Below are 27630 nucleotides of genomic sequence, written 5' to 3'. Positions count from 1 at the left end.
CTACCGCGCCGTTGCCCTCCACAGTGGAACTGTTGGCAAAGCCGTGGCTCTGGTCCGCCTGGTACGAGCCCTCGTCCCGATTGCGGTACTTGTACATGGCATAGAGGAGGATAAGGATGCAGAGAGCAGCAGCAGCTACAATACCAACCACCATCCCCGTGGTGCTACTGGACTCCCTGATCACCTCCACGGCACCGGGTTGGCTCATTTCATCTGAGACTGTGGGGTTGGCTGTGGGCACATGGGGAAAATTGGGAGGGTAAGTTAGTCCTGGTGTGTTTCGGGAGGAAGGAGGAGCAGGGGGAAGAAGCACCTGGTCACGGGTGTTCATTTTGCCTGCGGGGATATGGAGCTGGTCAGGGTTGGTAGTGGGGGCATAAGGTGGTAGGGGACGGGGTTTCTGGCCTCCACCCTCACCAGCGACAGGAGGTGGAGGAAGGACTGTCCTGTCAGTGACCATGGGGGAGTTATTATTGTAAAAGTCCTCATCGTCTGATTCTGTCATTTCCCCAGAGCCGAAGGCCGACACCTCCACAGGGTCACCACAGTCTTCCTGGTCAGGGGGGCAGGAGGGATGAGGAGGGAGTATCAGGGACTCTTTGGTGGTTTCAAGTGGGGACAGGAGGGTAGGGGGAGGAGGGATGACTGGGTAACGGGTGGCGATGGATGGGGGCTCAAGGGAATCCACTGTTATAATAGGCAACACTAATTCACCTCCTGGAAAGGAAACAGAAAAGGTGGGGGATCCTAAATTAGAACAACACACCACTACAACGTTGCAGAGCCACAATCTGCTCATGACAGAATATTAATCCAACATGAGCTGGATTATCTGAGATTTTATTTACAGAGCGTGTCGGTTTCTTTAAGACATTGGTTCTCAAAGTGCGTCCCGGGGGCCAATGGCGGCCCGCAGAAACATTTCTGGCGGCCCCGCAATGAATTACCAAGCTTGTTAAATGTTTATTGGACATTACTGGATACAGACCAATCAGTGTAAACAAAAATACTGGGTATTTACCTGGTTTCTATATGGTGAATTTTAGTGTATTATTGGGTTATAAGCTGGTAATAAGCAGGTAGCTACAGCCCCCAATTACTAGCTATTTACCCAGTAAATATATGGTAACAGAAATGTGTTACTTGGTATTAACCTGTAATTAGAAAGTAAGAACAATGACCAAAATACTGGGTAATTACTCAGTAAATTATAAAGCGTTATTATATTAATGCTTAAATTACATTATATTAACGCTTATATTACTTAACGCTAAACTGTAGAACTGCAATCTGGTCATTAAAGTTATTACAAATGGGATTTCTTTCTGTTTTTTTCAAAAATGTTTTCCTTTGGCGGCCCTCAGTCCAATGTTGGGTTCCTAAATTGGCCTCAGGTATCAACACTTTGAGAACCCCTGCTTTAAGACAAGGTTCATCCCGCGAAGAGGAAAACAAATGAAAACCACCATGATGGTGTGTTGTCATGTTTTTAATGGAAGAAGATGTTGTGTAATAATAAAGCGCTCACATGTAGGCAGCAGCTGAATGAAGAGCAAATAAAAGACAGAGCAGGGGAACGATCGCATTAGCATTAGCGCGCTAATGTAGGAAAGTCTGCAGCCACGGTGAAAGCGTCTCCATTAAATACTAAATCTGAGTTCTCATTCTATGCACTGACATTTATATTTCAGCTGATCCTGAGTCAGAATGTCTTGCCCGGAACTATTTCAGTCTGCGTTTGGGTTATTTCTGTTCACTGGTTGCTCTTCCATCATTATTGGAGTCACACTTTTGCAGAGCCAGTCAACAACAAACAGTTCTGATAAGGTCATATCAATAATTGATGCAGCCATAATAATAATAAGGAGCAGAGTCCGCCACAAGTTCCTCCACTGGTTTTCCGTCACGCACTCTTAATAACGACTGCAGTGCACTTGATGAGCATCGTCTCCGTCTGTGACTCAGCTCATACACAGGCTGATTTCACGCCCAGTGGAGTCTGCAGTCTATAATGAACATGAATGAGTGTAGTCACGAAACGCTACAGCACACGTGTCAAACTCGAGGCCCGGGGGCCAGATGTGGCCCGCCACGTCATTTTATGCGGCCCACGAGTGATTAATTGGTCTTAAAAATATGTGTTAAAATAGGTCTATGCTTCTAACTAACTACATTTCCCACAATGCACGGCGAGTGCGTGACGGTATGGCCACTAGATCACAGTGTATCGTGGTATATGCATCATGTGACAAGTTATTACAAAGTAATAAATACAGAAAGTTATTTAGCAATATGTTACGGAGTAGTTACCTTCAGTTTACATTTAGTTACATTTATTCTGTATGACAGTTACATCTGGCCCTTTGAGGGTAACCATGATGCTGATGTGGCCCTCAGTGAAAGCAAAACAAAAAACAACAATAATCTTAATCTTCTGGTCTGACCCACCTGTCCCCGGTTCACACTCCTCCAGATCCTCGTCGTCGCTCGGACACTCGGCCGACGCCACTAAAATATCGTCAGAGTTCTGCGGCTGAGAGTAAAACAAGAGAGAACAGAACGTGTGATTTTACTGCAGACAATCCAAAATGTTTCAGAGCGCGACTGATGGAGAGGAGATTCTGAGTTGGCCGAATGGTACACATGTTTTTATTTCGTCCATTTAAATGCAAATTTGCAACCGCAAATTGTCACATGTTACAGCAGGGATTGGATTTGAGACGCACAGTGACTGTGAATATGTGAGCAGAGCAGGGAATAGATCCACTAATGGATTACCTGGTTAAATTGGAAATACAGAGAAGGCAATTTCAGGCAAAGTGGACAAGAGCAATGTAATGAAAATGCACTCTGTATTTTTATTAGCAAAGGCAGAGTTTGCTTTGAAACGTCAGGACTCAAAGTACCGATGACATCCATCTCATTCCGACTGGAATCGACACATTTGAGACGCTGGTTTTTAACATCAACACAGCTCTATCATTATAGCATTTTATTATTTAATTATATTACATGATTAAGACTGTGTAAATAGGCTTACATGATCTCATTATATTAAAATCATCATTTGCATTGTCCTTAGAAAAGGATTGAGCAACTGAGTGAATATCGATGTTTCTGCAAAGAGATATGAACATTTAACTCACTGTTGGCTTTTTATTCATCATCTACGGAAACGTATTGCATTCACTTGATAAAAAAAAGAAGAAACTCCTGTTTTTCTCAGTAATTTTTGTTTCTGTTTTTCAGAGTAATTTTTTTTTCTGTTTTTCAGAGTAATTTTTTTTTTTCTGTTTTTCGTGCAAATTTTTCCCCCCAGTTTTCTGTGTAATTTCTTTTTTCAGTTTTTCAGAGTAATTCTTTTTTCAGTTTTTCGTGCAAATGTTTTTCCCCAGTTTTTTGGAGTAATTTTTTTCTGTTTTTCGTGCAAATTTTTATTCCCCTGTTTTTCAGAGTAATTTTTTTCTGAATTATCGAGAACTCTTGCTATGTGTATCCAATATTTTCAGCAGTCTCCTGATCGTCTCTTGAGCCTGAATGCATTTCAAATGCATCATCTTGTATCCATGGAGCACGCCATATCTGTCCAACTGATCCTGGATAAAGATTGCTATGTTTAGCAGATCTGAACGGGCTTTTCCTTCTGAACAACCACAAAGTCCTCAGGTGCCAAACTAATAATACCATCTATCTGACTTAAAGACAGGACGCAGTGTCTTAAACCCAGATCAAAGTAAAACTTGATTAAACTAAACAAGCCGTCCATGTTGTTATAAAAAAAATTACTCCGAAAAACAGAAAAAAAAAGAATCCGAAAAACGGGGAAAAAAATTTGCACGAAAAACAGAAAAAAAAATTACTCCAAAAAACAGGGGAAAATTTTTTTTCCATGAAAAACAGAAAAAAAATACTCAGAAAAACTGAAAAAAAAATGACAGAAAAACAGGGAAAAAATTATTCAAAAAATCAAACCGAAAATTAATTACTGAGAAAAACAGTTTTTTTTTTTTTTTTCAAGTGAATGCAATACGCTTCCGTAATCATCAACCATCAATAAAAATGATTTTTTTTAACAGAATGTAATAAAGGGTGAAGAAGGCTTACTTTAAAAAACGACAGCACATTAAATTCCTCTTTCTTTTCTGAACAGTTTGGACCGTGATCTGACCTTTGAGATGCTCTCCCTGAGGCTGGGCGAGCGCTGCCTGCGGGTGGTGGTGGTGGCCATGGTGGTGGTGGTCTCCATGATGGTGGTGGACATGTCGGACACGGCCAGCGGCGTGGCGGCCGTAGTGTCGGTGGGCAGCGCGGAGAGCGAGTCGCCCACCAGACGCAGGTTCCCCTCCACCTGGATGCTGGGGTCGTTTTCCGCTGCCAGTTTGAGAACCTGGAGACCGTTGTAATACAGGCCTGAGATCTGACCCTGGAAGGGCCGACCCCTGTCGTGACCGCCAATCTTAATGGCTGCCTGGCTGTTAAAGATGGTCAACTGTCTCCCTACAGTCAGAGACAGAGAGACACAGAGGTAGAAGTGGTGCAGCAGACACACAGGTGTTTGCAGAGCCTTCAACCACGTGGAACTTTAGTCACGATAACATTAACAGTCACGGGTTCACTTCAAACTCTATTTAGATATTAACTCTGGAGGGGCGGGGCTAATTAGTGACAGGTTTAGAATTTAGACTTTAAAACATGCAGGTTAAAATCACAGGAGGGGGTTTAAAGTATATTTAGATGTCTGTTTAAACGCTGTGATTGGACACATCATTTTGAATTGAGTCAGCAAACCGCTCTGAAGGAAGGGGAAAACAGGGATATTTTTAAACCTCTTAACTCCACAAGACATTTTTACATACACTCTGATGACTTCTTTTTATAGACATGGGCTCTTCATTAAAATAGATGTCTTCTGTGCTCCTACATGACAATAAAAGCCAAAAGCTCCTCCCCCCATTGACTTCATCAGCCATTAGGCCATTACAATAATATATATACATATATACATGCTCTGCGTTGTTTCACCTGCTTACAGGGACAACGATATCTAACAACACTATTGTCAGCAGCTTCCTGATCAGTATAGCGCTGCATCAGAGGAGGAGGAGATCACTTCTGATCAAGGTTTAAGGCTGAAGACCAGGGTTTGTCACTGTCCTTCATATTAAAGGTGTTTCCCTCGCCAGTGAGCTCAGCTGAAGCCTGATAACGAACCGTTTATTTAGCAGGAAACACCTAAAACATGCAGGACTGTTGCCATGGATGTATTATATGAACTGGATAGAGCTCCGGGTTATGGGGCCCATAGAGCATGCGCAGTAGTGTCACTACCACATAAAGATCTATAAAAGCCCGTGTCCATGTCTCGAGGTGTCCTGTGGACACTTTTACAGGCGTCTCTTTTACTATTGCGGTCAATGGGAACATTGCTTTTTGGGCTTTTGGGCTTTTATGGGGTTTTCTGTTGCAGTACCCACAGTGGCCACCATGTAAAAATTGTCTTCATGGCAGAGGGGTCGGAGCTCTATCCAGTTCATATTATACATCCATGACAGTTGCTGCGTTCCAGAGAACCATCCAAACCAGTTGGACGTGGGACTTATCCGACCTCCAACTAGAAAAAGTGAACTGGAATACCTGTCTAAGCGGGACCTCCTACTCGCGAAAGTCACCAAAATGACGTCGGAGAATAATGGCGGCGCCCATGGAGTCACATGAATAAGCGTTAAACTTTACTTTTCTGTGCGTAGAGTTGTGTTAGACACAGCAATTTTATCACAACTTGTTTTTCATGTTATGGCGTGAAATTATGTCGTTGTTATCCACTAGCATGAATATATGTAGGGCTACGGTAAAAGTATACTCATGACGTAATATGTATGGCTTTTACACATACGGCTTGCTTGTGTATGTCAGTAGACTGAATTGCTGACAGTCAGAATGCCTCTTCAAACATAAATCTAAAGCGCCGTGATGATCGTTCATGTTTTCTAACATTCGACTTCAATTGCTAGAATGCTTTGAAGCAGGAGCTAGTAAAATTCAGGTAGAATAAGAACTACATCCCATTTGTTTGGATGGGCTCTGGAACGCAGCATGATCGACCTAACCCCGACTTCCCCAAAATGACGTCGGAGAATAATGGCGGCCCACATGGAGTCACGTGAATACGCCTTAAACTTGACTAGAATATATGTAGGGCTACGGTAAACGTATACTCATGACGTTATATGTATCACTTTTACATATACGGCTCGCTCGTGTATGTCAGTAGACTGAATTGCTGACAGTCAAAATACTTCTTCAAACATAAATCTAAAGCGCCGCGATCGACTTCAATTGCTGGAACGCTTTGAAGTAGGAGCTAGGACAGTTCAGGATGGATAAGTCCCACATCCCATTTGTTTGGATGGGCTCTAGAACGTAGCATGAGGCTAACCCAGGAGCAGCAGTGAGAAACCCTGACCATCACTAAAACACTGTGAAAGGGAACGTGACAGGGAACAAGAACAGGGAGAATAGTTTGATCTTATCCACATTTTAGGATTTAAAAATGACAGTTTATTCTGGCGTTAATGGTGTTAATGTCAACATTACACAGCACTTTAATCATTTTAGGATGATAGGAGAGTTATGACTAACATATTAACCATAGAAGAATTACACACAGCATCTACTTACACACCATAAAGGGTTAGACAAAGGTTATGTGCTTTTAGTTATTAGTGATTTAAAGTGAAGGTGCAGCGTTTCCACAAGGATGACAAAGAATCCATGGTGAGATCGTATATTTCCTCTCTGCTTTTTTCTTGCTCGTCAAAATTTGGAAGTGCCAATTAAAATGGAGGTTTACATGTGCTTGAGTGGATCCTTAATTGTCACCCTTGTCCTCGGGCACTGCACCTCTCACAGGGGGAAAGGTTATTTTCTAGTTATTTCAAGGATTAATTCATTAATCAGTTAATTTTACCTTTATCGAGTAGCCACTCGTCAACTACCCGACCAAGTCTGTATGGGATTCTTTGTCTAGCAATAGCCAGTCGTTCATTATCATAGTGTCCTTCAAAGAATTTGGAGAGACAAGTTAAAGGTTAAAGTCGGCTGAAAGCTGAAAGATCACATGGTTAGAAACAGAGTTATGAAACTAACAGGTTTAACAAGTTATCAGCTTTAACCCAGCTATGAGTTAAAAGAAACTTGGGCTTTATGTAGAGTTATCTAGAATTATTAATAGTGTGAACTCTAATTAGAGTAATGTTTAGGCTATTTATAATGTGCTACACTAGTTAGTGCTATTTAGCTCTTTTTAAGCAAAGCAGAATATTCACTAAATACCATTATGAAGTGTATAAAAACTATTAATTCAGGTAAACATACAAACTCATTAAAAAAACACAGCATTGCAATGAAAAGGATGAAGAACATCAACAGTTGCATTAAGACAATCATCATAAACATCCTGCACTTACAGCTTTAACATGTTTAATACGCCTTTGCAAGGTTTCAGAACACTGCTTTTCCACAATGGAGTTTCACGATAATATTAGAAATTATACAACAGCTTTGTTTGGAAAGATATATGAGCTCAGAACTACATTGTGGAATCAATGATTCTCTACAACACAGAAGCAAGCAGAGTGCAATCACAGACACGTCATCACAGCATGGATTATATCAGTGTGATTATCAGTCTTTCATCAATCTATACTCTGTCAAACACATGTTCCAACTACTTATTGATGGTCATTTAATGCAAAGAAAGAGAGCGTGACTCTTTACTGCACTGGTGTGTTTCAGCAGTGACGAGTCAAACACACCAGGCGTTGACTTCTCTGTCAATATGGGATGTTCTTGTGTTCTTTGAGCAGCAGCTGGAGGCAGAAGAGCGAGGACTCGCCTCATCCTGCTTCTCCAGCTGTTGATTGGTTGAGAAAAGGTTGAAGCACAGCCACTCCCCGTCACGGTTTATTGGATATTTGGAGTAAATCGGTTGGTGAGCAGGAAAACTCTGTGCTTAAATATGTAGATATTTGTATGCATCTGCTTGGTTATGTGTATAATATCATATAATATGTCTATTTGCCCTTGTGGTTATGCAGAACTAGTCAATTTCTGTGCAGAAAATGATGAAACGGTGCTTACATTGACGTCTATGTGCAGTATTTGATCTGTCATCTGATAATATACATGACATTAAAATGGAATGAAGGAAAAATCATCTGAATTCAACCATATTCACTCGTGTCTTTATGTAAAACAGACGCAGCGAAGGACAGTTTATCAATATCAAGACATTATTCAGCTGTGGTGAATCAACACTACAGCTGAATAAATAAAGTAAACACGTCAAATATTAGGATGATATACGACTTAAATCATTTCATGGAGGGAGGATGAAAGAATGTGATGCTTTCGTTTAATTTAATCTGCCAAACTGACACAGGGTCTTTTATTATGTGCGTTTTATTCTTCTTACCATGTAGCACTTTAAGATTCAAATGTAAAATGTGATATAAATAAAATGCAGGATTATTAATATGGATGGATGCTCTTCACAGCTTCAACGAGGCTTTCACAGCACAATTGTTCTACCACTGATCACAAGATTATTATAGTGTGTGTCCAGTTGTGTGTGTGTGTGATCATTTGATGAGAATTGTGGAATGATAAAAACAGAGATGGTTTTTTTAGATCCATGCAGCCCTAAGACTAACCCTCAGCCTCTTACCTGGAGGATATCGCTCAATGACCGGATGGTTATCCACCTGGAGCGTGGCGTTGCCGCCACTGCGCGTGAAGCGCACGACGTGGTACTTGCCGTCGTTGACTGTGACGGCGGGCTCGTCGATGGTGATGTCGTCTGTGCCCACGTTGAAGATGACAATGATTTTTCCTTGATCCTGGAGGAAAGATAAGACACTAAATAAGAGGCGAGCAGAGGGAAATCACGTGTTCTGTGTGTGGATCAGTCCTGACACAATCTTCATCTTTCTTACTCCTGCCAAGCGTCCTGAAAGGTCAGAGCTGCTTCTACAGCCAGTGCCTTTAGGTGGCGCTAATCGGAAGCCTTTGTGCACTTCATGGCCTGATGAAGTGTCAGTGTGGTTAGAACAGAGAAACAGGGAGGAAACAGCTGTGCACAAGTAAACAGCAGATCTTTGTAACTGTAATGAACACATGAATAAATGCATGTATAAAAGCTTATATTAGAGTATATAAATCTGCTTAATGTCTGCTCTCATTGAAAACAGAGAAAAGAGGCTGAGGCGATGGCAAACGCTGGTGTGAACAGTGTGTGACTAATTAACATGTTTAGAGAAGGAAAGCAGACTGCACTTTGGCACTTCTTCATCTATTCGTGGCACTTCCAACACATTCTGTCAGCGTGAAATGTTGGTGGGGTTTGAAACTCTTGACATCTTACTTCACAGGAAGTCAAATGATTATTGTAACGTAACGGCACTTCATTACATTAGAGAATGGCTATTATTCATTCAAGTGTCTATTCAGACACTTGAACAGATGGATGGATTACATCACACCTTCGACCAGAGACGGAGAACTTGAAATTAAATCCTGCAAACATCTGGTGCTGCTGGCAAAAATGTGCAGTCCACACAATTCTCATGTTCTATCTTTACAACTAGAAATGAGCTTTAGAGAATATGACTTCACTATGATCTCAGAGATGTAAAATCACTGATGTCCTGACAGAGATTTAAGTTCCCTCACCAGACCTTAAATGTCCCTTTAAATAAAAAGTCTGATCCTGTCCCTGGAGGTGTCCTGGTGTCCTGTGGGGAGTATTCTGGGATGTCAGGGGTGCACAGCACATCGATCCCCGAGCTCCTGGAGTGAGAGCTTGGTTCAAATTACTGACAGTAAGTCAGACTTGTTCTCAGTGAGAGTTGGACTGCACCAGTGCTGCCCCTTTGTCATCAATCCTGCTTCTAACTTTCATTGACAGGATCTCCGGGTGCAGCAGGGCGGTGGACGGTGTCAGGTTCAGGAGGCTGAGGATTGTTTTTTACCTCCTGGCTTCACTGAACTGCGTCCTGCAGTTTGCTCTGGGAGGATTTGGGATGAGGATCCGGGGCCAGACAAAGATGGATTGCCCACTTCAGGTCGATGGGTTGTCACTTCCCCGAGTGCAGGAATTTAAGTATCTCTGAGAGCAGAGAGAGTGATTGACAGGCAGATCAGCCTCTGCAGTGATGTGGTGGTGAAGACGGAGTTTACCGGTCAATCTACAACCCAACTGTGGACAGAGTCAGGTGGTTTGATCAGGACACCTGGACGTCTCCCAGGGGAGGGGTTTGACTCAACATGTGAGCACACTTCATACAGTAAAACACACACTGACGTCATCACTGCTGTCGCCGTGTTTGAGTGTCTTCACAGTCAGAGAGAAGAAGTCATGATGATACGATTAGAGAAACAACGTCACTCATCCATCCTGAGGACTGGTTTAAGAGCGTGGACAAAGTGGTCCAGACCTGTATTTCTATGCTGCAGGGCCGTGATGGTTAAACCAGGTCTGAACAGCAGCTTATCCTGCACACACACTTATCCATATTTTAATTACACTTCCCCAGCAGCAAGATTATGAGTATTAATTAAAAAACTACAAGCTAGTGTGGCCTCGGGTCAAATTAAGTCGATGTCCTTTGGACAAAGAATAGCATCTCCAGTGCCAGGCGTATTGGCCGCAGCCGACAGCATTTTCTTTTTTTGCTAAGTCAGTCTTTGAGCTTTGAAACAGCCCAGAGCAACTTTGACAGCTGGCAGCGCAACGCTAATGCAATAAGTTTGAGTCGTAAACTAATTATCGGTCCTTTAAGTTCACTTTGGTTACTTAAGGCTCACTTGTTAGGGTTCCAGTCTCTCTCAATCCTGTCCTCAGTCTTCAGTCCTCAAACCTCAGTCTTCAGTCCCCAGTCCTCAATACTTAGTCCCCAGTCCTCAATACTTAGTCTTCAATCCTCAGTCTTCAGTCCTCAATACTCAGTCCTCCATCCTCAGTCTTCAGTCCTCAACCTCAGTCTTCAATTCTGTCTTCAGTCCTCAATTCTCAGTCTTCAGTCCTCAATCCTCAGTCTTCAATCCTCAATCTTCAGTCTTCAATCCTCAGTCCTCAATCCTCAGTCTTCAATCCTCCGTCTTCAGTCCTCAATCCTCAGTCCTCAATCATCAGTCATCAGTCCTCAATCCTCAGTCCTCAATCTTCAGTCTTCAGTACTCAATCCTCAGTCTTCAGTCCTCAATCCTCAGTCTTCAGTGCTCAATCCTCAGTCTTCAGTCCTCAATCCTCAGTCTTCAGTCCTCAATCCTCAATCCTCAGTCTTCAGTCCTCAATCCTCAGTCTTCAGTCTTCACTCCTCAGACTCAGCAGAGGCAGCTGGAAGCTTCACCATCTACTATTGCGTCACCTTTTATATGTATTATTATCCCTAATCCCACTGGGATTGATAGTCTCCCTCATTCTCATCACAATCATCTCATATTCTGAAAATATCCAGTGAAGTTCATGTGTCATAAATGAAAGTGAAGAAGAAGAAGTGAAATATGTGAACTCTGAGTGAATCCTTTCCTAATATTTATGACATGATGCAGAATGACTGTTTCACTCTTTTCTATTGTTTCTGAGTCATTAAAAGAAGCCTGAGTGTCTGTGGTGTTAATGTCTCTGTAAACCTTGTGTCTTCAGATAAGCAGCAGCTTCACTTCATCATGTCAACACTGTTCCATTAGAAGCTGCTGCTGCTTTAATGAAGCATTTACACAATCTTTGAAGTCAACTCAATGATCAGTCGTTGGCTAATGCCTGACTTCAGACCATTGGTTCTCAAAGTGCGGCCCGGGGGCCAATGGCGGCCCACAGAAACATTTCTGGTGGCCCGTAATGAATTACAGTTGATAGTTTTAATCCAGGAGCTACTAAGCTTATTAAATGTTTATTGGACAATACTGGATACAGACCAATAAGTGTAAACTGTACAACTGTATTTACTATGTCATCAAATTTTGGATGACATAGTGACACAGTAAAGTATGACTTTTTTGTCAAATTTTGGCATTTAAATTGTTTCCCCAAAAACTGTAAAATTTTGAACGACATAGTATAGTATGACGTTTTTGTCAAATTTTGGACCACATTTTTTTGGAAAAAAATTGTCAAATTTGGGACAGCATATGTCATTTTTGTAAAACTTTGGACCAAATTTTTTTTTGAAAAAAATTGTCAAATTTGGGACAGCATATATGTCATTTTTGTCAAATTTTGGACCAAATTTTTTTTGGAAAAAAATTGTCAAATTTGGGACGACGTTGTACAACCTTTTGTCAAATTTTGGACCAAAAACTTTTTCCCCAAAAAATTGTAAAATTTTGAAAGACATAGTATAGTATGACATTTTTGTCAAATTTTGGACCAAATTTGGGACGGCATATCTAATTTATGTCAAATTTTGGACCAAATTTATTTTTGAATTTTTTTTTCTAATTTGGGACGACATAGTATTGTACAACGTTTTTGTCAAATTTTGGACCAAAAACTTTTTTGTGTTTGAGTACAAACACAAGCTCAGCTTTCTGGAGAAAATATTATCACAAAATACATTTGGAGATTTTATTATTATTTTGTCTGTAAACCATTTATTGGCAATGTGAAATGAATCTCAAAGATTTTGCTCTCTCTGACAGTTTGATGTGGTTCTGTGTCAGAATAAGTGTGTGTTAATAAGGCTGTGGTTTAATAACAGGTGTGACTTTAATCCTCACGACAGAACTCCCCTCTGCTGTCGACTGTGGCACATCTGTCTTGTAGCGACACGCTGAAAAAGCCTGATTTCCCTGAAGGTTTCACTCCTGCTCAACACTCAATTGCTTCTGAACAACAGAGGCATCAGTAAATGTCTCATTTACTTTATTTAGTCCACTGTAGCTCTGTCATGAGGTCATTATTATCATTTATTATCTTTTATTTTAATTTATCGTTTTCTTCTCACTCTGAGCGGAAACCTTTGTCCTCATCTTCACGTCATCTCAGATTTAGTTAGTTCCCTCTGAGTAAACCTAGTAACTGGAAACTAGTGAAGGATGAAATATCCCAATCTCTTACTATGTGCAGCTGAAGATAATCTCCGAGTCCATGGGTGCTCTCCACTCGCACCAGAATGGCGTCCTTCTGCTGCGTGCTGAAGCCCACGGCTAAGCGGTCCGCTCGGGTGCTGGGCCGCTCGTTGGGAGCCCAGGTGAAGGTGATGAGAGCGCCCCCTTTGCCAAAGATATACGTGGTACCAGCTGCACACACAGACACAAAGAACCACATGAGAAAACAGCGGATTATAGAGCAGATTTTTAGTTTCTGAGGTCTTGGATGACTTGTTTACCATTTATTTAATGTGCACAATGAAGACACAACTAACTATACGAAGATACAAAGATCTTTATTCTGTTTTCACTCAACGATCTCCCGTCTTCTTGAGATGATCGAGGCTCAGTGGTGTTGATTTATAATTTACAAACCCAGTTACCTGAGAACATCTGCACAGATTTGGTGCTAAAAACTGTGATTAGCTGTTTAATCAGACACCTCTTCATCACGTGATCGCCTCCCAAATTTACATTTAATAACTAACCTAGGCTGTCGGGGGCCGACAGCAAGGGGTATATCCGCGAACTTGTCCAATCCTCAACTTTCCAATATACCCAAAGTATACGCACTCGCACCTGCCACTAACTGTTTTAATTAATTATTAATAAATTCAACAAAATAACTGTTAAATATTATGATATAATGCTGACTACACTTTATACATGTTCAAAGTATCCATATAAACTCGATATCGAACACAGAATACCAGAAATTTCTCTCTAGTTTTTAATAAAACTAGTTAACCTATTATACCTTGTTAAATATTATGAATATTAAAATGCTAACCACACCTGCCATATCTTCAAAGTGTCCAAATGTCATGAAAAAGCATACACTATGTTTATTAAATTCCATGAAAAAGCTACAATATGTACAAACTTTCCATTCAATGCATTAATAAAGAAATGGAGGCTTAACTATTTTTTATATCATAATTAATACATTTATATTATAATGTAATAAATATTATGAATAAGTGCTAAATGATCATAAAAAAAAAGAAGAAAATGTAATCTCAAACGCCTTTCCAGTTATCGCGTTAACGGCTAAAATCTGCGGACGCGCGAGACCGATTCCATAATATCCGCGCGCATTTCTCGCGGATATAATTATGAACAAAGACTCACATCTGTGGTGTTGGTCACGTCGACTGCACAAAGTACAGCACACATATGATATTGTGGGATGTTCTAACAGCTGCAGCAGACCCTTGTGCTCAAACCTCTTCAGAGAAGCACTTGAAACTAAATTGTAGCCTCAGTTTCTGGACTGGAGCACTTCTTCTCTCTGTGGTAAAACGTCAACAGTTCTGTTCTTATCGGCAAACACTTTGTGCAGAGCTGAAAGCACTCTGAGTTTAATTAAAAGGGCAAGTTTTGTTTTTTTCTTTAATGTCTTTGATTTACATTCATGTCTTGAGTTACATGAGGGTTTTATTGGACTCTTCTCTGCATCTGGCCTCATCCTGACTCAGTGTTTTTAATTTTCAGCACAAAGCTAAACCACAGCATTAAGTAGAGGTGACTCATATTTTCACTTTAACCCAAAGACCCAGTGAAAGGATCGTCAGAAGAGTTCAGACTGTGAGACACCTGTGGTCATGCTTTTACTTCTACTTTAGTGAAAAAGAAAAACATGAGTTTCATCATTTCAAATGATTTCAAATAACAATATCTTAAGTTTTCTTCACTCATTACAACCAAAATCTTTTAGATTCTAATACTTTAATTGGACGTATTATAAGCTGAAGACATATTTGAATGTTTAATGGAGTTGATACTAAGATTCTTAGTGGTTCTACCTTGTTTTCATAGCCTTAGAAAAAGCATGTTATAGAGTTTATATTTCAAGCACCAGAGAGGCTGCCATCTTGTGTCTTATCTTTGTGTAAATTCCATTACATTTTTTTATTTAAATTTTTATATTTATATTTATATTTATATTCATTTTAATTTAATTTAATTTAATTTAATGTTTTAATTTTATTTAATTTAATTTAATTTAATTTAATTTAATTTAATTTAATTTAATTTAATTTAATTTAATTTAATTTTATTTTATTTTTATTTTATTTTATTTATGTCTATTCTATTTTCTTTTCTTTTCTTTTTTTTTATTTCATTCTTATATTTTTATTTTATTTTATTAGTGCTTCACAGTTGCACAGAGGGGCTTGTTTTGCAATGTCATTTCACTGGGGTGTACTTGTACATCCACATGTGACAAATAAAAATCTTGAATCTTGAATCTTAAATGTTATACTTTGGTGTTTCTCCACTGTGTTTGATTGAACTGTAAACCCTTCAGGATTTAAAGTCTGTATACAGTATATATACACAGTATATATGTATATAATCACCATATTCTGACACAGTTGACTGCAGTAAATCTATGAATGCTCATTTAAAAAGCCCTCTGGACACAGTGACAGATTTAATAGTTAGTAGATATTTCACATGTTTTGATGAGAATTGATGAGAAGATGCATAAGGCCTTGTTTTAAAAGGAAGACTTTTAAATAATATATCTATACCAATAATAGATCTCTCCACTAAATAACATTCTCCTGTGCACAGGCGTCCTAACACCGTAATGAATGAATAGAGCGAAAGGATATTCACTCCAAATATCGACTACTTTCTGTTGCTGTCGTTGAGTGTGATATTATACATTCATCAGCTCTTTACAGGCAACACAATGCATGTCAGTGAAGCTCCCAAAGTGATTGATTGGTTGTCAAGTCTTAATGGAATGCATGCAGAAAAAGAAGAAGCCCACAGTATGGCTCGTTTGTGCCAAGATGCATGTGCTTCCCACTCAAACACCCTGTCCTTCATTTGTGCTTCCAGCCAGCTGCTCATAGGACTTGCAAATATGCAGAGACTCATGGTGAAAATTAGCATCACTCAGTTTAGATGAGAAAAGTTCCTAACACATCCCCCTGAGCTGAGTCCTGGATTAGTGCAGGACTGTTATCCTTCATAATATTACTTATTATGACTTTTAGGAGGCTGGGAAATAATCATGAATCACACAAACGGCAACTGGTGTCAGTGTCCCATGGAGACCCTGGAGACCCATGGAGACCCTGGAGACCCTGGAGACCCATGGAGACCTATGGAGACCCTGGAGACCCATGGAGACCCATGGAGACCCATGGAACCCTGGAGACCCATGGAGACACTGGAGACCCATGGAGACCCATGGAGACCCTGGAGACCCTGGAGACCCATGGAGACCCATGGAGACCCATGGAACCCTGGAGACCCATGGAGACTCATGGAGACCCATGGAGACTCATGGAGATCCATGGAACCCTGGAGACCCATGGAGACCCTGGAGACCCATGGAGACCCTGGAGACCCATGGAGACCCATGGAGACCTTTACTCAGAGCCTCAGGAGGATGATGAGGGGTCAGCATCAGTGCACTCTTACTGTTTGACTTGAGAGTCGACCAAGTCTTTGGTCCAGATGATAATAGGAGTTATAAAAACTAGTTCAGGACGTTAGACAAAGAAAATACTGGAAGAAAACTCATGAAACGTGTTCATGTTGGTCACATATATACTGTACATATAATGGGATTTAGATTGAATGCTGAAGTAATTATGTTGATGTACATGTTTACTGTATTTATCTCCATCAAAGTGTCAAATAAATGAGCACCGACGTCTAAACATGATTCTTTGGTTGTGTGTCAGATAATCATGATGACGACTATAATAATAATAAAGATTATTCTTCCGGAAGCACCAAACCCATGGCTAAACTCAGGTCTTAATCAGTGCCTTTTCAACTCTTCATGGACGTATTTCACTGGCTGCCCACTGCAACCACCACACTGAGACAATACGATATAGAAGCAGGAGTGAGAGGCATTGCAGCAGGGTGCTAGGTGGCCTATAAATAGCCCGTAGCCCAGGGACCTCTACAAGTCTTTGTCTATAGCCTCGACACAAACACACATCGTCTTACACTATTTACATCCACTCCATTTCTGCATTTGTGCCAGTTTGGAAAGTCAAAGTTTTCTGTTCCTGCTTCTGTGAGTGACAACAGTTACATACTATAGTGTTATAGTCTTGACCAGTATCTGCTTCTCCTTCTGTGTAAGACATGTCAATCATAATAATGATAATAATCATGATATTATGAAGCACTCACACTTAAGTGAAGAAAGAACAAAATGGACAATGGAGCTTATTGGAAAAGTATGAGTGTGTGCTTTGATGTGTTTATTATGGTCTGTTTGGTCACTGTTTGATCACAGTTCTCTGCTGAGCCTTTGGAGTGATTTGGCTTTAATAGCACAGCAGTAATTCATCACCTTGCAACGGACAAAACCGCTGCCGTGAAAAAGGCACCAGAAATCCACCGGGTCTCTTTTTAATAGGACATAAAAGTGAGTCTTAGCGAAGAAATTTCAAATTGCAATATATGAGGTGATGACTCTCATGTCAGTGCTTCGAAGGAGCCAATTTAAGCAGCGTCGCCAATTTGGAGGAGAGTGAGGAGAGGATGGGTCAATACTTTATCTTCCTCCACTGAACACCAGACACATTAGTCGATGTTTAATACTCAAAATACACTTTGTATAAAGATGGAAAAGACATTTTCACTAAATTCATTTAGTGAAAATATGAACCAAGCAGCCATGAAATAAGGTCTAGTTAACATATACCATAATATGATCACCTAATGCCTGTTGTTATGTGCCACTAATTGCAGAATACAGTAGAAATCACCTCTGAATTATGGGATATGATGCAGCTTTAACAGAGAATGAAACTCCTCAAGAGCAAACACTGAAACACTCCTGATAAAGAGGAGAAACGAAGCCCAGATGCTGCAGCAGCACATCCACGGGTGGTAAATGATCCATTATCGCAGCAGATGTCACAAAAGAGCAGGAACAAAACACAAATCATCGCACGTCAAAACAACAAAAGCATCGGAATGATTCTCCACCCTGGACACAATGTGAGGCACTGACAGCAGCTCCAGTCTGCTGGAGGGAAACGTCTTACCATGGCCCCCTCTGGTCAGAAAAGGCATCCTGTTGATGGCGATAGGAGCCGTGCCATGCTTGTTATGGAAATGGTGGACATGGTGTGTGGTGCTAAGGCTGGAGGAAACACGTGCCGTTCCAGTCTGGATGGGCAGCAGAGTCAGCAACGCAAACCAGAAGATGAGTCTGGAACAGTAACTGAGGCCCATGCCGAGGCTCATGTGTGACCATCTCCTCCTCCGCTGTCCCAGCATCGGGGCAGCGACGACCAGTCTACTCATGTGGACCAGATCTGAGTGGGGCCAGGACAAACCTGGCCAAGCTGTAGCCTCTGCGAGTAGAACTTTCAGATGACAGGGCATCTCAGTGGTAATCTGGGCCCATGTCCTTCATAATCCCTGAGGTTTGGTGAGGGAGTCAGAAGGTGCTGCAGAAATATCCTTTCAATTTGTGCCAGAAGTAGCCAACAAATGTATTTGAGCAAAGCAGCAGTTAAAATCCAATCATCGCTGCTGTGGCTGCAATTCAAGAGCATCCAACTTCTGTGTGTCTAGCTAACAACTGTGTCAAGACAAAATGTCTCCTGCACGGAATGAAAAGCATGCTGAAAACCATTCCGAGGAGCATTCTTCACAAAGTGAGCCCAGTGCATCCAAAACATTCGATGCCTGGAATTTAGTTAGACATGAAAAGCAGCAGCAGCAGCAGCAGCAGTAGCAGCAGCAGCAGCAGCAGCAGCACAGAGCTTCATGTGACAAGAATTCTGATAAGAGTCTCCATCGCCCACAGGTAGAGCTGGAGGACCGCTGAGTGTGTCCACTAAGAAGAAGAAGAAGACCAGTGTCCGTCCACCACAGCAGAAGACGGAGCACACGATCATTTCATCAGGACAGAAACATTATACACGACACCGACGACTGATGCTGATGCAGGAAGCTGCGCTTTTGTTCCTCTTTGCCACGGAGAGAGGAAATAGAGAGAGAGAGAGGAGAGAGGGAGCAGTATCTGCAGCAGCGCAGTAAAGGAGAAAATCCACAAAATAAATAAATCAATTCTCAACAGCTCCACGTTCGCTCTGCCACCGCAGATCCAGCGCTAAAGATCGCTCTATCTCTGATGAACGTATGATCCTTCTTCTTCTTCTTCTTCTCTGTGCTCCACCTGCTCCGTCTCATGCAGCAGAGATTACTGCTGCATCCCCCTCACTGCTGCTCCTTCTTCACCCCCCCCCATCCTCTCCTCTCCTGTATCCTCTGGTCCAGATCTGCTGTTCTGCCTCAGACTGACGACGGTTACCGTGACAGCTGCATGTGTCTGCCCGTGTCCTGAGGAGGAGGAGGAGGAGGAGGAGGACAGCTGATTCTCAGGCTGCAGCAGAGATTACGCTCATGAAAAGGACCGTTGTCTCGTCATGAATCCACCGTGGCTGAGATTCCAGGACAGTCAGGATCCCGAGGAAAAATAAGCCTTGGCATGGAGGTGTGGTCAAATGAAGGCAGGAATAAAAAAAGGAGCTCCTCTAAAAAGACTGTGATCCAGTGAGGCACAGCGTGTGTGTGTGTGTGTGTGTGTGTGCACGTCTGATAAAAAGAATCTGAGCAAATGAGGAGGAGGGAGGGAGTGATGGAGAGAGGGAGGGAGGGAGAGACAGGAAGAGACAGCGAAAAGAGAAAAGAGGCGACCACGGCGCGAGCACACGGGCAAACAGCGAGGAAAGAAAATGGGTTGTGTGAATAAACACATGATGCCACAGATTTCTCAGGTCCTGGCACAAACACAGAGGAAACATACTGCAGAGGAGGAGCCTGCGTTAGGTGAGCTGTCACAGCAGAGCAGTGAGGACCAGCTCGCACACATCCAACACTCACAGCTACAATGGACATGGATGACAGAAGAATAGAATGCAGCTTAATGCCTTAGGGTGTGTGTGTGTGTGTGTGTGTGTGTGTGTGGGGGGGGGGGTTTATGGTACAGGCTATGGTAGGAAATCCATTTTGAAAATATCAAGACTGGAGCTTCCATCAAAACTCAGGCTTTTTCCCAAGCTCACTGCACCTTTTCACTTTTAATATTCCATATCAATGCCCTGTAATCCCTCACCATATATACATATATATATGTGTGTATATATATCCATATATATATATGTACACAAGTCAGTCCTCTGTGCTCTCCTGCTGCACAACTCATTCCCAGCTCTGACTGATCCGAGTTCAGATTCTGACACTTTCTGAGCTGTTTGGGATTTTTGAGGGTGTGTTTGTGTGAGATTAAGATGAATTTGAATACATTGACACCTGAGATGATGACCATGTTATCACAGAGAGAGACAGAGAGGGAAGGGACTGGAGGTGGTAGACAGAGCAAGGGCAGAGGGAGAGAGCATCTCCATCAGCTAAATCACGGTCGATATAGAGATATCAGCTGGGATTGCCGAGGCGGTCGAGAGGACACGCGTGGAAACAGGAGGACGGGGCGACCCCCGTGCAACAATGGTGACAGGAAGTCGACGCAGGCCATTACTCAAGCAGCCGAGGGGGGGGGGGGGGGGGGGTTAGCAAAGCTGAGTGAAGAAGAAGAAGAAGAACACGGGAGGGTTGAGTGCATAACACTAACAACAAACACACATTAATCTGCTGCTACTGTCAACATAAAGACACTGAATCAAGCCGTTTCATTTGCTTCAATCTGAGTCAATCTGAGTCGCTGCAGAACGACTTCAATCATCTTCGTCTCCGACGTGTCTTCACTTCAACACAGCCGATCACAGCCACACTTCACTAGAATAAAGCCATACGGCTGCTCTATTCCCCAGTACACGCGTGCGGTCTGGGGCTAAAAAGCAGTTGGATGTTTGGATGATTTACAGCGCAGACTCGGTCTGTCGGGCTCTCTGGCAGAGGCACATCTTTCAGCAGCAGCACATATCTTGATACCGTGGTGAGAGCTGTCGACAATGAAAGTCCTGCATTAATCAGTTTATGTGCTCCAGGCTTGTTTAACACGATGAAAGCCGTGCTATCTGGTCCACATGAGGAGGAGGAGGAGGAGGAGGAGGAGGAGGAGGAGGAGGCAGCAACCTTGTGTCGTCCTTGGTTACCTAATAAGTTTGGCATCATAGCTCTTTCATGCTAACACCAGACACACCTTGATGGACTAAACACATATTGAGACCTCTCTTTGTCTCAGTTCAATTCATTTGTATTTGAATATCTAATAAAATCGTCTCTGAAGAGTTTGTCAGATCTCTGTGAATTTCCATAATCGCATTATTGCTGCATGTATGGAATAATGTACAATATCCAAACAACGAGCTGAAAATCCACAAGGAAACGGTGTAAACTCGGCAGTGACATGATGTGAGACGATGTGAACAACGTTTTTAAATAAACCTAAATGTGCTCTGTTTGTGAGAGAAGATTCTTCACAGACTCCCAGTCTCGCCTCAGGAGCCAAAGTAGCAAGATTAATCATAGCACTTTCACATTAATTACTCATAATGCCCACATGGTCTGAAAGGCATGGCCTGAAGTTCTGATGTTTGCTCCATTTCATTAGACTCAAAGCAACAACACCTAAAATAATCCTGCTTCAGAGAAAGCAGCGAGAAGAAGAAGAAGAAGAAATATCAAAGCAGCAGCATTTACTCAAGATTTAACAAGATTTATGACTTTTGTTTTGAAGAAGTTTGTTGTGTTCTCTGAGACGACACTGCACAACAACAACAACACAACCACACATCCACAGGTCACTTTTAGGCTTTAAAGGTAAAGTTAGGTTTCTCCTCTTCCCTCTAATCACTCTATTTTTAATAATGAGTCTGAAAAACACTTTCCCATACAAGTGTTGCAGCCTCTGTTATTGGCCTGATAGTGGGGCTGCTGACGCTTATATTCACATTAAACAACATTAAACATTTGCTGTTGCCATGGCGTCAGATTGTGATGGAGGAAACCAACGCTGTGCATTTGCAGCCATGTTGTGAACATGGAGAACATACAAGAAGAAGAAGAAGAAGAAGAAGAGACGCCATGTTTAGTCCCATTATGGTCTGGACCATATGAAAAGTGAAATAGAGCCTGAAAACAAACTCTTTTGTCTTTCTTTTCGTTTCTTTGTCCCTTTGCAATTTGCCATTTTCATGCCTTTTTATAACCTCCAGATTGACTCAGTGAAAGGCAGACAGATGTTTAGATGGTGGCGAGAAGAAGACGCCTGGTCCCACGTCCACCATCACTGTGTGTGTGTGTGTGCGTGTGGTCACCTATCATTCCATATTCATGTTTGTTTGCACAATAACGCAGTTTTTGGAGTGTCGGCAAACACTGACGACGTCCTCGCCCACAGGAAAGTAAAGAACACACACACGCGCTCGTCTTCTCGACAGCTGGAACAATGTGAGACGTCGTCCTCTCACAGATTTTTGTGTGTGTGTGTGTGTATATTATGTGAGAGTGTGAAGACACACAGTAACACAGACGTATGATCCTCCTTCAGGCGTCAAACAAAGCAGTGTCACCGTTGTCAGCGATTGTCGTCCATCAACTCAAACCTCAAATCTCATCCACACAGAAGCTCGTCATGTCACCATCAAATATATTTAGTGAACAGATCCCTAATTATGGCCCGGAAATGCAAATGTCATCTTTTACATCTTACTGTAAATCATTTATGGGATGTGAGCGAAGATACAAGCCACAAAAACCCTCCCACTGTGCTCTGAAGACAGATGGTACATGTATGAAATAAAGGTGTGATGACTGCATCACACATGAATGTATAAATGTATAAGGGATAGTTTTTATTCTTCACTGAACGTGGAGAGAATCACCAAAGAAAATGTAAAGGTTTGTCTTCTGCTGCTTTGTTCTTCAATGACCACAGAGTGACGAGACAATAGAATAGAGAAGGTGACAAAGACAAGATAGAGACACACAACACACACACACACACAACACACACACAAAGCCAGGAAATGGAGAGTTTGTTTGAGTGTGTGTGGGAGATAAAGTGAACAGAGAGATCACCACTGTGTTTGAAAGACATTCAGAGAACTGCCACAATATCATCATCATCACACACACACACACACACACACACGCGCACACGCACACACACACACACGGTATCACTCTGTGAAAACACACAAACAGAAACTCCATCTTCTGTATGTGCAGATGCTTTCTATAAGGAAGAGGAATTACACACACAATAATGAGCAAAGTATATATTTATAATATAATATAATATAATAAAATAATGGTGTTTGAATTGTATTGTAAGTGACCGTCTATCATTCTCAGTGTGTCCACAGTCTCTTTAGAATAAACCAAGGTTACATTTATTTTATTTGGAATAAAAAAACACTTAATGTTATTGAATTCTATCATGTATCATGATGACGTTCTCAGTGATAATACATGAGAATTACAGCTGTAGTGCAGAACTGTTTAATATGAACTCAGGTGTTGACAAAGACAGAGGCAGAATAACTCTGTACCTTTATAAATGCTTCACATTCTGTCTGATTTAACTGATTTAAATTCTCTGTGAGTGCAAACAGAAATGATGTGTGATCTGTTGTTCAAAGAAAAGCTCAAAACTGTCCTTTCATCTGGATTATTTCACACCATAATTAAGTTCATTGTTAATGTTTATGATGTGAGAAAGGGAAAAGTGATTTTAATCACGACAATCAGCTACTTTATTATTATTATTATTATTATTATTGATCTCCCGTGTATGTGAATATATTTACTAGTGAAGATGTGATGTTCACTTTTGATCATTTTATCGCTCTTCAAGCACATGGAGAGAGAGGAGCATCAAGTCAATGTGTGTGTGTGTGTGTGTGTGTGTGTGTGGCCTTTATGATGTAAACTGAATGTAAGCTTTCTTCTCCCTCACTGCCCCTGCACTGAGGACAGGGAACCCCACACATGTGTGAGGCTGAGCTGCTGCGTGGTCTGGGTTTGAAGTGAATATTCTCTCAGAGACACAGAGAGGACAGAGAGAGACACAGAGAGGACAGAGAGACATGAGAGGACAGAGAGAGGACACAGAGAGGACAGAGAGACATGAGAGGACAGAGAGAGGACAGAGAGACATGAGAGGACAGAGAGAGGACAGAGAGACATGAGAGGACAGAGAGAGGGACAGAGAGAGGACAGAGAGAGACAGAGGACAGAGAGAGGACACAAAGAGGACAGAGAGAGGACAGAGAGAGACATAGAGGGACAAAGAGAGAGGACATAGAGAGACAGAGGACAGAGAGAGGACAGAGAGAGGACACAGAGAGGACAGAGAGAGGACAGAGAGAGACATATAGAGAGGACATAGAGAGACACAGAGAGAGGACAGAGAGGACATAGAGAGACATAGAGGGACACAGAGAGAGGACATAGAGAGACACAGAGAGAGGACACAGAGACATAGAGGGACACAGAGAGGACACAGAGAGGACAGAGAGAGGACACAGAGAGGACAGAGAGAGACATAGAGGGACACAGAGAGAGGACATAGAGAGACACAGAGAGAGGACAGAGAGGACATAGAGAGACATAGAGGGACACAGAGAGAGGACATAGAGAGACACAGAGAGAGGACACAGAGACATAGAGGGACACAGAGAGGACAGAGAGAGGACAGAGAGGAACATAGAGACATGAGAGGACACAGAGAGGGACATAGAGAGGACACAGAGGGACATACAGGGACACAGAGAGACACAGAGGGACACAGAGAGGACACAGAGGGACATAGAGAGGACAGAGGGAGACACAGAGAGGACAGAGAGGGACACAGAGAGGACACAGAGAGGACAGAGAAGGACACAGAGAGGACAGAGAGAGACACAGAGAGGGGAAACAGAGAGGACAGAGAGGGACAGAGAGAGGACAGAGAGAGACATAGAGGGACAGAGAGGACAGAGAGAGACACAGAGAGGACAGAGAAGGACACAGAGAGGACAGAGAGAGACACAGAGAGGACAGAGAGGGACACAGAGAGGACAGAGAGAGACACAGAGAGGACAGAGAGGGACACAGAGAAGACATAGAAAGGACACAGAGAGACAGAGAGAGGACACAGAAAGGACACAGAGAGACAGAGACAGGGCAGAGAAAGGACACAGAGAGAGGACACAGAGGGACACAGAGAGACATAGAGGACACAGAGAGACATAGAGGACACATAGAGGACACATAGAGGACACAGAGAGACATAGAGGACACAGAGAGGACACAGAGGGACATAGAGAGAGACAGGACACAGAGGGACACAGAGAGGACACAGAGAGAACACATAGAGACATAGAGAGGACACAGAGGGACACAGAGAGACATAGAGAGGACACAGAGGTACATAGAGAGGACACAGAGGGACACAGAAGACAGAGAGGACACAGAGGGACACAGAAGGACACACAAAAGACAGAGAGGACACAGAGTGGACACAGAGGGACATAGAGATACATAGAGAGGACATAGAGGGACACAGAGAGGAAACAGAGAGGACACAGAGGGACATAGAGAGAGACAGAGGACACAGAAGGACACAGAGGGACACAGAGAGACATAGAGAGGACACAGAGGGACACAGAGAGACATACAGAGGACACAGAGGGACACAGAGGGACATAGAGAGAGACAGAGTACACAGAAGGACACAGAGGGACAGTTAGGTGCATGGAGACTCTCAGATTTTGCATAATGCTAATCTCAATAGTGGACGGTGCCCAGGAGACACTTTAGGGAGAAACAGTTTATGGACAGTGAATATTGTGATGATCTTGTATGTTCACACATGTACATGCATACAGCATCAGCATCAGCATCAGCATCAGCATCAGCATCAGCATCAGCATCAGCATCAGCAGCATCATCAGAAGCCTTTGGTCCAAACCTCTGACCCCACTTTGACAGCATTTACGGCTGTAATTACTCCTGTAATGCTCCTGTTCTTCACCTGCTGCCATATTGTGATTGCTGCTACTTCAACCTCTCATAAAGAATCAATTGTAAAAGCACATTATTAAAATAAATAGCTTTTACATGATTATTATTTCCAAACATTCTCTTGAACAAATTGCCTGTAATTATAAAAGCAGGTCCACTGTGTTCATGCAGCAGCTCCTGGATCAGCTCTGATCTTTAAAATCAGTCCTCATGATTTACAGCTGATTTACAGCTGATTTACAGCCATCCTCACAGCTTTTTAAAGGGAATATTTCAGCTTTATTTGCCTGTGATGCTGCAGTGGAGGCTTTTCCCCTCAGTCAACATCTGACACACACACAAGGATAAAGCTGGATTTATCACACTCTTCTTTTTTACACCAGGACAAAACTCCAGTTGCCTGATTTATTTCTTCCCTGTGTTCATAGAAGGTCCTTTTGTGTCTGTGCTTATATGAAGCATGGATGGATTCATTGATCAGTGGATGGAGATAGAGATCTTTATGTTATGTGATAACACAAGCACATGGTAAAACTGCGTCATGAAGCAGGTTCATTCACATTCTTTCCAAACTTTTCTAGGACAAATGCACAGTCTGATTATGAAAATGCTTTTGCTTGCATTTTTTCTTTTGCACAGACACAGAAGCTGCTCAAGGTTTGTGTGAGTTTCACTTTCTCTGCTCTTCCACGTTAGCTTCAGCATCTATCTATCTATCTATCTATCTATCTATCTATCTATCTATCTATCTATCTATCTATCTATCTATCTATCTATCTATCTATCTATCTATCTATCTATCTATCTATCTATGTGTGTTAGTGTTTGTTAGTGTGTTAGTGTTTGTGTGTTAGTGTTTGTGTTTTAGTGTTTGTGTGTTAGTGTTTGTGTGTTAGTGTTTGTGTTAGTGTGTTTGTGTTAGTATTACTGTGAGTGTGTGTGTTAGTATTAGTGTGAGTGTTAGTGTGTTAGTATTACTGTGAGTGCGTGTGTTTGTGTGTTAGTATTAGTGTGAGTGTGTATGTTAATGTGTTAGTGTTAGTGTATTAGTGTTAGTGTGTTATTGTGTTAGTGTGTGTGTTAGTGTGTTAGTGTTACTGTGAGTGTGTGTGTTTGTGTTAGTGTGTGTGACATTGGCAGCAGACTGAACTCACAGTGTCTTCTGGCTGAGTCAGAGTCATACAGACCATGATGACTAATCATGAAATAACCTGTCACATATCTGAGTGAAGCTGACACTGGTGTGGCTTGTAATTTCCATTCTGTTAAACTTAGCTTAGCACAAACCGTGTGTGTTTGCATGCTAATGAGCCATCGGCCTGCATTAAATGATCCTGAACGAGGTCAAAGAAGAAGAGAGTGAGCAGGTTTATCTGAGAAGAACTACATAGAAACCATGCATTCAAACAGCTCTTTGATAGAGTTCATTCCGACACCATGATCTGACCAAAATCATCACCAGAGTTACAACAACTGCTTCAGTGTGAGGGACACAAAACTCTGTCCACCTCA

The 27630-nt window shown here is 42.0% G+C and overlaps 1 protein-coding gene across 1 annotated transcript in view; it reads right to left on the bottom strand.

Moving 5' to 3' along the window:
• Positions 1–27630, bottom strand: part of LOC310944614 (neurexin-2-like) — a gene marked incomplete at both ends in the record, with an annotated part of 71130 nt that overhangs the window by 2095 nt on the left and 41405 nt on the right. The window contains 6 exons of the mRNA XM_083910417.1: positions 5–717; positions 2449–2533; positions 4169–4497; positions 6968–7057; positions 8726–8897; positions 13118–13299. Coding sequence (XP_083766543.1) covers positions 5–717; positions 2449–2533; positions 4169–4497; positions 6968–7057; positions 8726–8897; positions 13118–13299 — 1571 coding nt within the window. The remainder of the gene's footprint in view (positions 1–4; positions 718–2448; positions 2534–4168; positions 4498–6967; positions 7058–8725; positions 8898–13117; positions 13300–27630) is intronic.

The sequence above is a fragment of the Microchirus variegatus genome, assembly GCF_963457635.1.
Source record: "Microchirus variegatus genome assembly, chromosome: 2".
Classification (NCBI taxonomy): domain Eukaryota; kingdom Metazoa; phylum Chordata; class Actinopteri; order Pleuronectiformes; family Soleidae; genus Microchirus; species Microchirus variegatus.
Note: the sequence above shows the minus strand (reverse complement) of the source record. Positions and strands in the feature narration are given on the sequence as shown.